Source organism: Pelodiscus sinensis, chromosome 2 (assembly GCF_049634645.1).
Source record: "Pelodiscus sinensis isolate JC-2024 chromosome 2, ASM4963464v1, whole genome shotgun sequence".
Lineage (NCBI taxonomy): Eukaryota > Metazoa > Chordata > Testudines > Trionychidae > Pelodiscus > Pelodiscus sinensis.
The window spans coordinates 78,606,084-78,622,063 of record NC_134712.1 but is presented as its reverse complement, the minus strand read 5'-3'; the positions used below and the strand labels follow the sequence as shown (position 1 = coordinate 78,622,063).

Sequence of the window (15,980 nt, the reverse complement as noted above, 5' to 3'; positions counted from 1 at the left end):
GGGGGCTGTTCACCTGCTTTCTTAATGTGAGCGTGAGGCAAACGGCGCGTGGCTCACACACACAAAAAGCCACACGGCAGGCCCATGACCTAGATGAAGCCTCAGTCTGTAAAAAAGAAACAACTGCAGCGCCCTTCACACTTTAAAGGGGATTCCCTACAATCTGGGGTCCCGCAGGGGGAGGGGGGCTGTGGGAAATGAAAATCACCGATGAAATAGGCTTTTAGTGAAAAAACTCCACCTGCATTGTCTGTTTCTGGCCGGGGAGCAGAGCGCGCTGGCTGCTTAGGTAGAAAACGCCTCGGAGGGAATCTACCTGGGCAAAGGGGTGTGCTGGCAGGGCGTTGTTGCGAGCGTGCCACTTCGGGATTAGTCACTGACCCCCCTGGCTGAGCACTGCCTAGCACTGCTGTCTCGGGAGATCGCTTCCTGACCTCTGTCTCCCCCCGCATGCAGCGCGCAGCCCCTTTCGCCTCGTCTGCCTCTCACGCCAGCGCTGGCAGGAGCGGCGCGTCTGCCCTGGGACTCGCGCAGGGACTGGCACCCCTCCGGAGCGCACTGTTTGTTTAGGGCTCACTGAATCCAATCAGGACGTGCTGGCTGCAGTTTTCCGGCAGGGCTGCGAGAGGCGCCTCCTCTCTCCTTTTTATAACATGAGCCGCTCGCAGGAGCCGCAGGACTCGAGTTTGCCGCTCTCCGCTCACTGGATTACAGCCCGCTGAGCCCCGAGTGAGGAAGCCAATGCCAAGCGATCGCCAGAGGTTTGCTGACTGATTTTGCTCCCTCTCGTACCTCTTGATTTAAGGCACCACCCGGGCTCGCGGAGGGCTCTGGCGGGGCAGGAGGAGTCGCTCTGGACAAACTTCTGCTCCCTTTCCTGGAAGCCTTATCTGTCCGCCCCTTATCTCCCAGTTATCTTGCAAAGAGAGAGACGCATTTTGCGCCTATCTGCAAGGGGGTTTGTGTGCTGGGATTGCTGGTCATTGTGGTTATCTTAAGAGCCCCGAGGAGGTTTGGGACGCTCGGAGAAGGAGACTTGCGCGCCCCACTGTTGTTGCTGGAGCGGCTGACACTTCCCCCTTCTCCAGACTCTTTCGCTTTCTCTCCTTCTACTCCAAGGACTTGGCACCGGGCTGGGGGAGGGGGAGGAAGGGGTGTGGGGGGCTCCCGACCGCAGTGTGATCTCTGCCTGGTCCCCAGAGCTCAGTGGGCGTTCGCTGCCTGTGGATCGGTGCCCTTCCCAAGGTGCGCTCCTGCTGGGCTTGGACTTGCAACTCCAGAGGCCCCGAGTAACCGGCGCGGGCTGGCACCAGCTTCCCGGTGCCCTGCTGAGATCGCCCCTCCTGGGTGGGCTTGGGCTCCCTCCTCCTCTTGGGTGACCTTTTGTCTGAAGCGCAGGGGAAGGCGCAGGGGAAGGCGCGTCTTGATGCCGCGCCGCGTGTGTGTTTCCCCCGGGCTAGAAAGAGCCGTGCCCGGGCCATTGCTAATTGTGTTCCCCGTGGAAGGAATTCCGGTGACTCACGCAGCGGCACAGGAGGAAGGGGCGCGTGGGTAGCCCACAAGAAACGCCTCGCTCCCCCCTGCGGCTCTTCATTTGCCATCTGCGGCCCGAGATAAGGTGGGAAAGTCCAGCCTGGAGCCAGGGTCCCTACGCGCTGCTGGGGGGTGGCCCCCTGCTAGCGCGCCCTGCTCGGAGGCTGCCGGGCGGGGCGGGGGGGGGGGGAGGGTTGCGGGGTGTTAATGACCTTTGCTGTCTGAGCCGCCTCCCGCCGGGAGCCGTCCAGGCGACAGCGCTTAGAGCGGCCCCCAGCCCCCCAGCGGGGCGCAGCCCAGAGGGACGCGCTGGGGCCTGGTTGCTAACTTGCTGTGTTTTGTCTCTTCTCCTTTGTGCCCCCCCCCCCCCCAGAGCATAGCCGGGGACCTGGATGGCCCTGACTGAGGGCGGCTGGTGCGTGGTGAAGCGGTGCGGCGCGGACGCTGGCGACTCCCCCTGCCCCTTCCCCGCCAGGGAGCCGGGCCCCTCTCCTCCTTCGCCGTCGTCCTCCTGCTGCTCCCCGGCCGAGCGCGGCTCCTCCAAGACGCCGCAGCAGGAGCCCGAAGCGACCCGGCCGCCGCCTCCCGCCGAGGGCAGGTCCCTGCTCGGCCCCTACGTGCACTTCGGAGCCCCCCACGCCTCCAGCCTGCCCAGCTGGGAGGACATCCTGCTCTTCGCGGATTTAGACCAGACCAACAAGCTGCTCTGGTCCAGCCGCGGCTCCAAGCTGAGCCCCTACGGCGCCGAGCAGCCCGAGGAGATGTACCAGACCCTGGCCATCTCGGCCAGCCAAGGCCCGCCCGCCCCCTACGATGGCTCCGCCGGCAGCTTCATGCACTCCACGACCAGCTCCCCGGTCTACGTGCCCACCACGCGCGTGGGCTCCATGCTGCCCAGCCTCCCCTACCTCCAAGGCAGCGGGGCCGCCCAGCCCAGCCACCCGGGCAGCAGCCACTCGGGCTGGCCCCAGCCGGCCTCGGAGAGCCCCTCGTACAGCAACGGCAGCGGCTCGCACCCCTCGGGCCGCTTCCCCTACTCCCCCAGCCCGCCCATGGCCAACGGGGCCTCCCGAGAGCCCGGGGGCTACAGCAGCAGCCTCAACGCCAGGGACCAGTACAACCCGCTGGGCCGGCCTCTGAACGGATCTTACCCCGGCCACTACCCCTCCTACGTGGGGCCCCAGCTCGCCCCGGCCTGGCCCACGGGACCCTTTGAGAACTCCATGCTCCACTGTCTGCAGAGCCGGGCCACCCCCATCCCCGTGCGGGCTCCCAGCGCAGGTAAGAGCGCAGCGCCCCGGTGCCAGGCCTCGCCACCGGCTTGGGCTGGCGGAGGGGCAGGCAAAGCTCCCGACAGATACCGCGGGCTGGGAAGACCGGAGGGGGGGGGGGGAGATTTCCCTGCAAGAGGAGGCGGCATTTGTATGTGGGGCCGACCTGTGTTTTTTCTGCTGCAATGCTGGCGCTGTGGTTGTGGAGATGGGTGGACAGGGGAGGAAGTGAGAGGGAAGCAGATGGCAACTTCAGTCTAATTATTAGGCCTTGGTTGTTGTGTTGTCTCCGTTGAGGGGGAGGCTTCGAGCAGGACGGTGGAGTAAATGTTAAGATCCTGGCGTGTGTGTGAGTGAGTGAGTGAGTGAGTGAGAGATACTGACTTGTGTGCAGCCTTTTTTTATTAGCACAAACCTATTCTTTGGCTGAATATGCCTGCAGTTTGGTAAATAGGGATCCTACCAGATCTCTGATCTTCAGGTGTTTCTTAAGTTTCTTTCTCCTGAGTTGTGAGCAGGAACAGGGGTTTTGAAGTACCACTGGAAGTATTGTGAGACCCCCATTCTTTGGGTGATTTTGAATGGCGTGGCTTTGGTGATGTGGTTGGCAGGGGGCCGGTAATGCAAACGCAATAAACAGCACTGCCTTGTTTTCTGTAATTAAAAAAATATGGCCTTCGTGAGAAGAATTTTAATCAATTTTGTAAGCCTGGTCTTTTAAATTTAATTTTATTTTTTAAAGAAAAGAATCGGTTAATGTATGTCACTTCCAAATGTGTGTCTATACCCGTGCTTCCCCCATATTAACATAATTCGATTAAGAGAGAGTGAAAAATGCAGTGTAAATTGCGTCTTCTCTTCGAAACCAACGATTCTGGCAAATTAACCGAGACTTGTTCAATGGATTTTTGTGGTTTCCAAAAGACACACGCAGTGTTCGCAAGTTTTATATTAAAATCAATGGACATTTGTATTAAAAAAACGCTGACACAAGCAGGCCCCGGTAGAGAAATTGACTGATGTCAGCGTCTTTTTAGAGAAAGAAACTTTATGAAATTAACCGTAGGGCTGATTTTTTGGTTAGGGCATTCTCTTCAGACCGAATATAATTTTGCGTTTGCTTTTGCCTATCAAACTAATAATAAATACTTCATGAACGTGGATTCAGTAGGATTTCCCTTGGGTCTATCTCCTGTTCTTTAGATTTTTAAAAAACAGGAGTTCGATTTGAAAATCTTTTGATTGTTCCATAAACAGTCCTTCTCCGGGACTCCGATACAACATATTTAATGTACAAAAGCTTCAGAGGGGTAGCCGAGTTAGTTTGTAACAGGGAAAACTTTAAAAACAACAATAGACTAGTAGCACCTTATGTTTTGTTAAGTCTTTAAGGTGTTACTAGTCTATTGGTTTTTTTATATGTAATGTAGGCATTTGAAGTCCCACTCTCTTGTATACGAACATGAGACAGAGAGTGAAGATGGTTATTTTTTAGAGATCGCAGCGAAAGAGCAAAGCAGAAAACTCTTCTCGCTTGCAACACGGACGCTGAATGGCAAAGCTTTCAAAGTTAAAGACAACCGTCCTGGATCAAATCTGCAAGGAAGGAGCCATTCATTTGCTTAAGAAGAGGGATATGGGAATCGAAAGTCTCATAGACTAGCAAGGGGCGGAAAGGGAAAAGGCTCATGAATAGATTTGAAGAGGAAGGAAGGAATGGGAAGCCCTAGTCTACACAGCAAGAAATTAAGGAAGGAGGGTTAGCGCTGCGAGGAAGGGCGAGCGGGCACATTTCTGAGCTTGGATCTGTTGCTGGATCACTGCTTCTCCTTCGCAAATATCCGATACACTCTCCTCATGTATTCCGCCAGGAACGCATTTTTTTGTTTCTTTTGCACAGTGTTCAGACGAGTAAATTGGTGGTATATCCCGCCCCGATCTCTCAGCCCGGTCTCTGGGGAAACGTGATAATATATTAAGCGTGACATGTGCCGGGAAAGTCTTTTACGGTGTACAATTGAATGTTGCTAACTCTGTGCCCCTGGCCACACACTTTTCTGGAGATGAGTTGGTGACCATGTGACCGAAAAGGTGTGGGGATGCGCAAGGTGGTGGGGGGAGTTATTGGCTGCTGAAGATAAAGAGACTTCAAAGCTGGGTTAAGGTCTTACTGTGAAAGAAATAAGAGCCCCAGGAACGATTCAGCTTAGGACCAAGCAAAGCGTGTATATCCCAACCACAAACCACAGGTGTCCTGTCAATCGCCACACTTCAAAATCTCTTCCCCCCCCCCCCCACCACTAACCAGGCTTAGACTAAATTCGGGGTAGAATGCAACCTATCTATAATGTTTGTGGGTGAGGAGGGACTATCATTTTCACTGGACCACTTCTGTGGTGAGAGAGACAGAGCTCTTCCTCGGATCTGAGTTAAGGATGACTTTATAGCTCCAACGCTTGTCTCTCTCAACCAATAGCAGTTGGCCCAATGAAATATATCACCTCACCGACCTTGTCTCGCTAAGATCCTGGGACCACCGGGTACAACTACATTGCACAATACAATCTCAGCACAACTTCTGTATGGTGTCCCCCTTTCCATTACTTTAAGAGGATGTCAAGCTCTAGGATAAAGTCTCAGACGGATAGCCCTGTTAGTTGGAACTTTAAAAACAAAGAGCAGTTCTGTGGCACCTTAGGGACTAACAAATGTATGAGACATCATGAGCTTTCGTGGGTAAAACCCACTTCATCAGATGAAAATGGGCAGATTAAGTGGGTTTACCCAGGAAAGCTCATATATTTGTTAGTCTCTAAGGTTCCACAGGACTGCTGGTTTTTTTAAAAAAATCTAGTATATTCTTGATGTAACATTAAAGTAGAGGCGAATATGCCAGGTAGAGCCCTCCCTAAATTGAAGTTCTCTACAATATCCCTTTAGTACAAATGCTCGTTTATTTAAGAGTTCTCTATAAAGCATACCTAAAAGTTCCAGTTTGCAGCTTTAACATCCCCATTGACATATAATATAATATACTATAATAATTATGACAGTCAATTTACTGTAGTACAATCATTATAAACGGGTATCACTAATACAACTTATAATGTCTACTACAGATTTCTGTTGGTCTCCTAATATTATTCCAGACATGCTCCTTTGTTCTTGTTGAAAACTCAAAGGAGGGAAATTAGTTTGTTGGAGAGGAAAATAATGGGTTTAGGGAGATTTACACAAAGTTTAAAAATAAAACAAACAAATCTTTCTACTGTTTCTAACACATTACTTCTGACTAATGATAAATATAGTTTTTTGTTTCTGCCAGTTAGACTCCTATATTTAAAACAAATCCCAGTGTACATATTTTTTCAAATAATATCAACTCTCGCCACATAAATAGAATGTCTGCAATCAAGCTCTTTTTTAAATGTAAGGCATAAATATTACAGAATTCTTATAACTTAATGGAATCAGAAGTCTCAACAGAATGACAGAATTCTCATATCTTGTAAGAGAGTTCCTACTTTTTACTGAATAATTAAAGCTATAGTCTTTTATTATAGTTATAAATATATATCTACCATGAATGAAGGACAAACTATTCTATGGGCTGGAGAAATACTACCTCTGTAGAATTTCTTTCCATAGGCATGAAGGTAACAGTTTAAAACACACAGTTGGGAAAAATAACTGTTTAACTCCAGTGTCCTTGAAGCCTTAAGCATTTTACTGATTACAGTATTCAAAGGCGGGTTTTAGTGCAAAGATTAATAAATCTTAGTGATGTGTTAAGAGTTACAAGCTGACAGTGTAATTTGAACTGTGGTCTCTGGACTCTGCAATATTCTGATTTCATTTTAACTTGCAATTTTTGTAAATGAGGGGAGGAGGAAAAAATGGGAAGGAAAGGGAATACAATTTCTTTCTAGCCAAAGTTCATTTACCATCCTCAAACAGTTATATCAAATGCTTATTTGACATTTACAAGATCTCTTTCACTTTGGAACATAAAGCTAATAAATGAAACATAAAAAAGTAATCTCACCACTAACAAAAGCAGGTAGAACAGGGCATTAGAAGGGGCCAAGAATCAATTATGAAGCTACCCTTTGTACCAATGGCTTCATCTTCTCTTATAGGAAAAAAGTGATATAGAAGTAAAATATTTGAAATGATCTCTGTACAATATATGTGAGAATATAAATATTTAATTGATCTTTATTTTTGAGTATGGAGAGATGATTCAGATAAAAGAATATAAAGGTCTTTCCAGGCCAAAGTGTTTGCTTGTTATAGTTGAAATTTATTTATTCTTTGCCTAACCGGTATATCTTTATTAACTGTTTAGTAGCTATTAGGGCCCTGTGATAAAATGTTAAGTATTTTCCAACTTTGTATAAGTGTTAAAGTTTCTTCCCCCTTCACCAAGTCAAATTATTGTCTGAACTACACAGACTTAGTAAAATCCAGTTAGCACGCACTTTCTTTGTATTGAATTTTGAATAAGTTGTAAAGTATTTTTTCAGTAAGAATCTGAAAGGATCAAACACTTTTGCTTAGTCATAAATGAGAATTATTTGTCAAAAAATAATGTCACTTCCAATCTGCAATTATTACAGCTCGATTTCCAAGTAGACTTTGAAACGTGGGCATTTTTGCCACGCATTTAACAGTTTTTGAAATCCCCCCATATTGATTCTGAGTAACGATACCTATGTCCTGTGTAAATGCCTTTTAATGTATCGCTTCATTCTATATAATACAATCAATACACAATGTAAAGAACATGGGGACGAGTTCTGGTTGCAAATACTATTCTATTCAGTGGAGGCACGCAAAATAATGTTCTATGAAATCCACATACATTCGGTCCGACTAAAACGAAACTTGGTATCTCACCGTGTGATTTTCAGTCTCACTTTTTACGCGATTGCATTTTAACTGACCTAGCAGAGCAGCCGACTCTGCCGTTTTCACTGCGGCAAAATTCTCGTTCAGCCTGAGAAGGATCTGGCCCGCAGGAGGGAAAAATCCTTCCTCTTTGGGTGGCCGTTTATTTATATTTGCTAAGAATTAAAATGCTCCTCTTCGGTGTCTCTCTGTCGGTAGAAGGTTTGTCCCGCGTTCTCACGTGAGGAGCGCGGGTATCAAGGCCATTTGGGTTAAAAAACTCCTCACCGGCGCTGTGTCGAACAGCTGAGCTAACTGGCGAGAGATCCGAATTCTCCGCAGCGCGGTGTTGTGACTGGCGCTAAGGGGCCGTAACCTGGGGCTGTAATGATCGCGGGAAAGCCCCTGCGGGACAAAGATGGCAAATGGGCCGCTTTCTTTCGCCTGTTTTGCTGCGCCCGGAGAGCCGGGAGCAGAGCGCACAGAGGGACGCAGGTTGGGGTGGGGGTGCGCGGCGGGGTCTCTCGGTTCACTCCGGATTCGCAGGACTTTTTCCCACGCGCGGGGCTTTGCAAAGGGCTCTCATGAGGATGAGTCAAAGGGGCATGGGCAAGCCAGCTCTGCTCCTCTGCCCCCTTCTCCCGCGCTTTCGCTGCTAACGCGCCTGCCTTTGTCTGTGTCCCCCCCATCAGACCTGCTGGAAGATCTGTCCGAGAGCCGAGAATGTGTGAACTGCGGCTCCATTCAGACCCCCCTGTGGAGAAGGGACGGCACCGGCAACTATCTGTGCAACGCCTGCGGGCTGTACACCAAAATGAACGGCCTAAGCAGGCCCCTCATCAAACCCCAGAAGCGAGTGGTGAGTGAGCCAGCGCCTGTCCTCATTCCAGCCTCAGAAACTGGAGTCACACCTTTTTCAGTGTGAACAGTAGCGCTGCCAACATTACAGGCCTTGAAATGTCCCCCTAGGGATTGACCCTGCCGTTTTAGTTTTCACAAAGTGCCTTTTAGTTCCTTCTGCCCTCTCACACATTGCCGGATTCAGCCAGCAGTGTAGGGTTCAGTCCTGCTCCCGCTGAACTCAAGAGCAAAAATCCTATTGACCCAACTAAGCAATCTCTGGCCTTCAATGCCCACAGCTTCCAGTGGAACCAGCACCTTAAAGGCTCAGGTTTAGGGCCATCCTGCCCTGAGGGGCAGAAATTAATTTGTTTAACCCAGCAGAAATGCTGCTTTAACAGGAGTGAAGATGCAAGCTAATGTGGGAGAGGATGTTTTTTTTAAATGAATAAACCCCCCTTCAAAGAAGCAAAACAGACTTCTAACAACATACCGGTACACTGAAAATACCAGTTTTTTTGCAATGATGAAACTTGTTTGTCCAGGGGGCTACCTTATTTGCAAAGAGCTCATTTTTTTGCCAATATTTTTGTTTATAAAATTCAAGGAAAACCAATTGTTTAAATCAGATAAAAGCTTTTGTTTTGTTTTGCTCCTAAAATGAACCATAATTTGTCAAAAAAATGCACATTAAAAACCAGGGAGGAACAAACACTACAAACCAGAACCCCATTCAGCACTGGCACTAAAGAGGGAAGGAGAAAATGGAACAAGAAGGAACCATCTCTAATAAATCAGAGTTGAGGATAGAAAAGAAAGAGAATTCTCTTTTTGATAATTGCCATTAGTGGGCAAGTTATAATCAATAACATTGACATAATCCAAACTGATGTTTGGACCCCAGTGTGAAAAAAAAGACAGTGTAACAAAATTGATCACGCTTTAAAACACTTTCAGTCACATCAGCGGCTGAAGTTCCTTCATATTTCTACTGTATAAAAAGAAATTTTATCATCAGCTCCAATACCTGGAAGAAAACCATACTAAACAAGCTTTTAAAAGCCACATTTTCTTTATCATGTCAACAGTCATCTTGCAGAGTGCCCTTAAACCAAAGAATTCATTAAGTCAAAAGTTAATCACTTTTGGATAATTTCTTAACTGGTTATTTAGCAAATTTTATTAAGTATGGTGTAATCTAATTAACAGAAACAAATGCAGCACACATGAGGCCATATCCTCAGCTGTTGTAAATGATTATAGCGTTCCTAACTTTTAAGGCACAGAACAGATACACCCGAGCTTAAGGGCCTGGTCCATGGCATTTCTGGTTTAATTTTTTTTTTTTTTTTTTTTTTTTTTTGCATAGAACATAATAAATTGCAGCAATTTCAATCTGACACCTCAATGAAATAAATGCTTTACAGTTTTCTATGAAACATATAGTAATCTATTCTAAATAAATATGCCCAAATTATATATTATGTATGATTGTATATTCATACATCTGGAAGTATATAATAAAAATGGTTTTAAGATGATAAGCATATTTTGGCCCTTATCCTACTGTTACTGAAGTCAGTGGTAAAACTCCTGCAACAGGAAAGCCAAGATTTTTTATTTCATTTTAGTGCCAAAACTTTTTGAAAGTGAAATAGTTTTTTAGATAAATTAGATGTTATTTACAACCATGATGCAGACAATTCTAGAACACAGAGACTATAAAATATATTGAGACTTACACCAATTTTCATGGAAACAAAAAGAAAAGAAAAAATTGTAATAAGATCCAACTATGTACATATTGGAAAACGCAGCATATACATTGGGGCCAAATCCTATTTACATTGTACACATGCAGCGCTATTGCTTTCAACAGTAATTTTGCTTTAGGAAAGAAAGGAAAATTTGAAAGCAGCGTGTATCTTTTTCTTTTATTAATATGACAAATTCTATTTCAGTATTAATTGTTTGCTACAATACTTTTAGTATTGCCTTAAATTGGTATATAATATAATGCCTTTGTTTCAGCCTGTACTACAGTGTGGCGATTATATTACCTTCAGTATTCAACCAGATCCAAATTAGATCCAAAGTACCCAGTCAAAGCAATTATATTTATTTTATTATTCTCTCTTTGTAAGTGTGGTGTAAAATTATAGCTGAATACTTAGTGATATGAATAGATAAAATTCAAGATTCTTGACTATAGCGCTGAAAAATACTTACCATTCTGAAAACAATTTTTTGTTTTCTGTATGGCAGGTGTGGTACCAAAGGTCAACAGATATGTTGCACAAACTAGCAGTAAATGACACAAATGGAAAGGGCGTGTGCCTAAGAAATTAGCTCTTATTGTGGACTCTTTATTTATGGCTGTGATGGGATGAATGCAATGCACTGAAACTGTCTGTTCTATGCAAATTGTTACAGCCTGCAAACATGGCTAGTCTCTGATTTTTTGACATTGCAATACTTTGTAAAATAATAGATTTATTATGTAGCTTAAATTCCTTGCTTGTGATGAATGTGAAAGAGAGCGCTTGTTACAGGAACTTTTATAGCCCATTCACCTTCATTTCACATGTTTATGAGGACTGGCTTCACTTATGATATATAGTCTGCAGTCATAAAGCTCTTTGTTATATGGTTATTTCTGATACAAGGTTGCTTCATCTTGGCTCCAAACTCCACTGAAGAGTGTCATAAATGGCTTGTTTATAATATGGACCTTGCTGTCATACACCAATTTATTGACTTCGTAGAACATTCACACACAGAGAGAGTGAGAGAGCACTCTTCTCCAAGCTATGTTCCATGTTGTTTTTCACTTTGTGATAAATACTTGTTTACAAAAATTACGCTGTTTGTTGTACATATTAAATCCTTTTGATATCTGTTCCATGTTCCTTTTCCATGTCAAAACAAAAGTTTTCAGCTGTCAGCCCTTCAGGTGAAGTTAGTTTGTGAGAACCATGCTGTCTTTTTGCTTTAAACAGAGTCCCTGCCATTCGGGAATGTTCATTTTTCACAACTGTTGGGCTGGGTCATTAAAAGATTCAGTTTCTTCTCAGACCAATTTAAGGCAATATACTTAAAAGTAGGCAATTTAAGGCAACACAAAAAAGTGCCTTGAAAACCATTACTTTATAGTAGTACATTATGAAAAGAGAGAGCGTGCTTTGAAAGCTACATGGCAGAGACATGTTCACTGCCCAGTTTTCATTGTGATGGAAATCTGGTGAAAAACTTTGCAGCTGCCTTTCATATCCAAGCTATCAAAGGAAGTGAAGAGATCCCATTGTCTGAACACACAACTGGTGATCAGCAACTCTTTAGTTCTAATTTTGCCTCCCTAGAATTGGGAAAACCTCATTACCTCTTTGCATAAGTTTCCCTGTTTGTAAAAATGAGGATAATGACACACACATTTTGGGGTTAGGGAGTCAGGTCTTAATCGGATCAGGTTGTGACGCAGCATACAGGAGTAAAATGTTGTTACCCTGACTTTGTATTAAACATAGTTTTGATACATCATTTACCAATCTGTTCCACTCTCCAGTTGTTAAGTGGCAAAGTACATATGTTTATATTTGTTATTTTTTTCCTTTACTTGTGCTTGCCCCCTAGCCTTCATCAAGACGGCTTGGTTTGTCTTGTGCCAACTGTCACACCACAACCACAACCTTGTGGCGTAGGAATGCAGAAGGCGAGCCAGTATGCAATGCCTGTGGCCTTTACATGAAACTTCATGGGGTAAGCTGCTATTTCAATCCCAAGTTTGATTCTTGTTTAGTAAGGGCCTGATCCTGCATGCACACCTCTTATGAAATATCCATTAACGTGAGTAGTAGCAAAGTGCCCTTTTCCTTTTATGCGGCAGGATCAGAGTCTAAATAAAGCTATCTTAAAAATTCTGTAAATGCAAGTTAAAGTAAAGATTAAGAAAAATGATTCAGAATGTCATTTGCTAGTAAGTGGTTGGTTATACTTTTTCAGCAAATGTAGAAAAATAATGTATGAAAATAACCGTACTGTGAAATATAAATGGAATACATTTAGCACTAGATTTTGGAAATCTTGTGAGTAAAGTTATACACATGTATAAGAGTTTGAAGGACACGAGTATTTGAATTTAGGAATATGTTGTCCAGCCTTTTTTTTTTAAAAAAAAGAACTTAAAGATGGTTATAAACATTATAATAATTGATTATATTTTCCAAAACTTTTTAAAATGAGGCAACTGATATTCATTTTGAATACATATGTTTTGTTTAAAAGGTGTTGTAATTGCTCTGGGTTGTGCCCAGGAAAGCTCATGATACTGACTATCTATCTATCTATCTATCTATCTATCTATCTATCTATCTATCTATCTATCTATCTATCTATCTATCTGTCTGTCTGTCTGTCTGTCTGTCTGTCTGTCTGTCTCTAAGGTGCTACAGGGCTACTTGTTTTTTTTAAGTTACAGACTAACACAGCTACCCCCTGAGACTTTAATGACCCAGACTCCAAAGTAGCTATTTGTGTATTTTCTTTGTGTAAAGATAAATTTGAATATAGTGCATTAGTTCACATGGATAGATACTTAAAAAGAACATATATTATGTTTTAAAGACCTGTCCTAGAAGCACTTAGGTCGAGGCTTGTTCCCAGTTGGAGTCAGTAGGAATAAGATCCTACCCTTTGTGTTTATCTGTTTTGCAGGATCAGCTTCTAAATCATAAGAATCCAGTCCTGTTGTTCTTATGAAAATCTCCAGCTGAAGTAAATCAGAGTTTTGGCTAAGCAAAAACTTTAGGCTTTTTGGAATCACTGCTATAGAACAAAGAAAGAATAGTCATTTTTTATAGAATGGAGTCTATATAATCCATAAAAATACTCTATATTGATTTGGTTGGTAGCACCATTTGATCCTATGTTAAAATTTAGTTTCTGCTGAGTGCTGTACATACAAAATTTTAATGATCTGTGTTGCTTTTTTCCTCTTCTAGGTTCCTCGGCCTCTTGCCATGAAAAAAGAAGGAATTCAAACGAGAAAGCGAAAACCAAAGAACATAAATAAATCAAAGACGTGTTCTGGTAAATATAGTAAGAAAGGCTATTTGTATGTAAGGATTTTGTCATGCTTGATAATATTTGTTACTAATCACAGTTACTGCTGTTGCAGGTAACAATAATAATGCAGTTCCTATGACTCCAACATCCACGTCTTCTACTAACTCAGATGATTGTAGCAAAAATGCTTCCCCTAGCACACAATCTACAGCCTCAGGGGTAAGTGATAAACTAGTATCTTTATTTGTAAGCAAGCTGATCACTGTACAGTATGTTATCTCCACTTTTATCTTATCTAGCGGTACAATAATCTAAACAAACTTCAGTTGTGTTAGCAGATACTGGAGCAAGATTTTCTGAGGAAATTACATGCAAATGTAAACAAAAGGACAAGCTGAAGTAATTTACAAACCTCTTAATTAAGATCTATATAATTTTTATGATTAAATCAACCAAAGTGTAAACAAAAACATTTTGTTTTGAAGAGTCTAGATTGTTTTATCTTAACATTTTTTTTATACATAACAGCAATGCACGGCATAGTGACAGTATCAGTAACATTAGTGCACATAACACAAATTCCTTGAATGCTGGCCAACATGCATGTACAATTCCAGACACTACCCAACTCATCCTTTCCAAAAGTTATTTAAAATGTGCACATGGATAAGCATGCATAGCACCCCTCACACACAAAATTTAAACTTCCAGTAAAAGCTTAAAACTCAATCCTGCTGTCTGGGGGGCTGACAGCTTCTGCAGGATCCCAGGCAAGGTGGGAGGGGGGCCTCGGGCAGAACAGGCAGGAGCAGGGCAGCTAGACCTCAGCACCACCTGAACTGCAGCTCTGGACACCCCTCCCCCAGCCCTCAGAGCTGTTCAGCAGTGCTCTGGTGACAATTTAAAGGGGCCCCGGACAACTGTTCCCTTTGCCCCTCTCCCTCCTTTCTCCCATTGGGGGGCCTGCTTGAAGACTGTCTGCAGGCAAGATGAATTGAGATGTGCGCTTAGGGCCTGATCCAAAGTCATGGAAATCAGTGGAAAGATGGAAGTGGATGCTATTCAGCACTTGACAGGATTGAGCCTGTGAGGTTCACTGCACCAAAGCTTATTTATTTAACCATAACTTTCTATTTTCATCTATGTTCTAGAAGTCTCATATATGCCACATCTTCTTGCCATCCTCAGATCGGCACTTGGGATAAAATATACTATAATTCAAATTGCAAAGTAGTTTCATATAAACATCTTTTATTTGTTTACATTCCCACTCCCCGTGCACCCTTGCAATCTTCTGTATTTTCATCTACTATATAATTTACCTTAAAATATACCTTTAGTATGGCTTTAATGGTTCCTTTATGAGTAAAAAGAAGCTCGTTTATCATAATTATTTTTCAGTAAGTCTGGCACCTGATCCAAATTCCTTTCCTTGATTTCTTCTTGAAATATGCAGTTTCACTGTCAACATAACCTTTCAGCAAATTTTGTAGTTTGTGGCCTTGTTTACAACAAAACTGCACAGAGATGCTGGACTTTTGGTTCTGATGCCATCAATCAAGATTATTAAAAGGTTGTATTTGACACGAAAAAAATTCAGAGTTAAAAAATAAATAAAATTCATTAAAAGAAGGGAAATTTGAAATGGCAACTTTGGTCTAGAATGGAAAATGATTGGGGTTCAGGCTTCCCTTTTGCCCTCCCGTCTCCTAAGCAGTCAATAAGAGAAAACATTTAGTTCTATATTCTCCACTAACTTTAGTGGGCAAATGAGTAAAAATGGCAAATGATCTTCCATTTTTCCATTTTGAACAAAAAATACCCCCAAATTTATAACAGAAAAAGAAGGGAGAGGGGGAGAAAGGGAAAAAAATCGTGTCAATTGTAGAGCCATTGCTAATGAGGCTAATTGAGTGGGCTGTAAGTGTCCCATACTTAGATTTTGATGTCATTTGGGTGTTGAATACAACAGCCCATCCAGTTCATATCTTTCTTCAAGCCATAAGAGATAGTGTTAACTTTGCACATCAAGGCTAGTCCCGCAGTCTCATTCCAGGTAGTTCACTGCACTTTTTGAGTGCCTTAATTCTTATTCTTTGAGAAATAGGAAAATGCCAAATTGATAAAAAAAAATACATTAGGGGGAAAATATATGATGTTTTAGAAACTATTGCCTACAATTCACAGAAATGTTATTGCTAAATGAATCATTTAGAAAAAAACAAATTCCTTTGCTGGTACAAAAGTAATTTGTTATGCTTTTGCAGGAGGCTGCCAAAAGAGTTCCTAGTAATGTGGAAATCTAATGGAAATAAAATTCAGCAGAATTTGTGTCAGTAACATTCATTTTCAAGCCCTACCTTTTCCATTTCCTTTAAAAGTAAA

General features: G+C 43.3%; 1 protein-coding gene across 2 annotated transcripts in view; it reads left to right on the top strand.

Moving 5' to 3' along the window:
* The first annotated feature begins 547 nt into the window (after positions 1-547).
* GATA6 (GATA binding protein 6) overlaps positions 548-15,980 on the top strand; it is a 31,653-nt gene continuing 16,220 nt past the window's right edge. The window contains exons 1-6 of one of the 2 annotated variants that reach the window (XM_006139059.4): positions 548-761; positions 1,907-2,814; positions 8,387-8,553; positions 12,165-12,290; positions 13,532-13,619; positions 13,708-13,814. In XM_006139059.4, the coding sequence (XP_006139121.1) occupies positions 1,926-2,814; positions 8,387-8,553; positions 12,165-12,290; positions 13,532-13,619; positions 13,708-13,814 (1,377 nt within the window). In that variant the 5' untranslated portion in view covers positions 548-761; positions 1,907-1,925. Of the gene's footprint in view, positions 762-791; positions 1,619-1,906; positions 2,815-8,386; positions 8,554-12,164; positions 12,291-13,531; positions 13,620-13,707; positions 13,815-15,980 lie in introns of those variants that run through there. The other variant, XM_006139060.4, reaches the window with a different exon arrangement.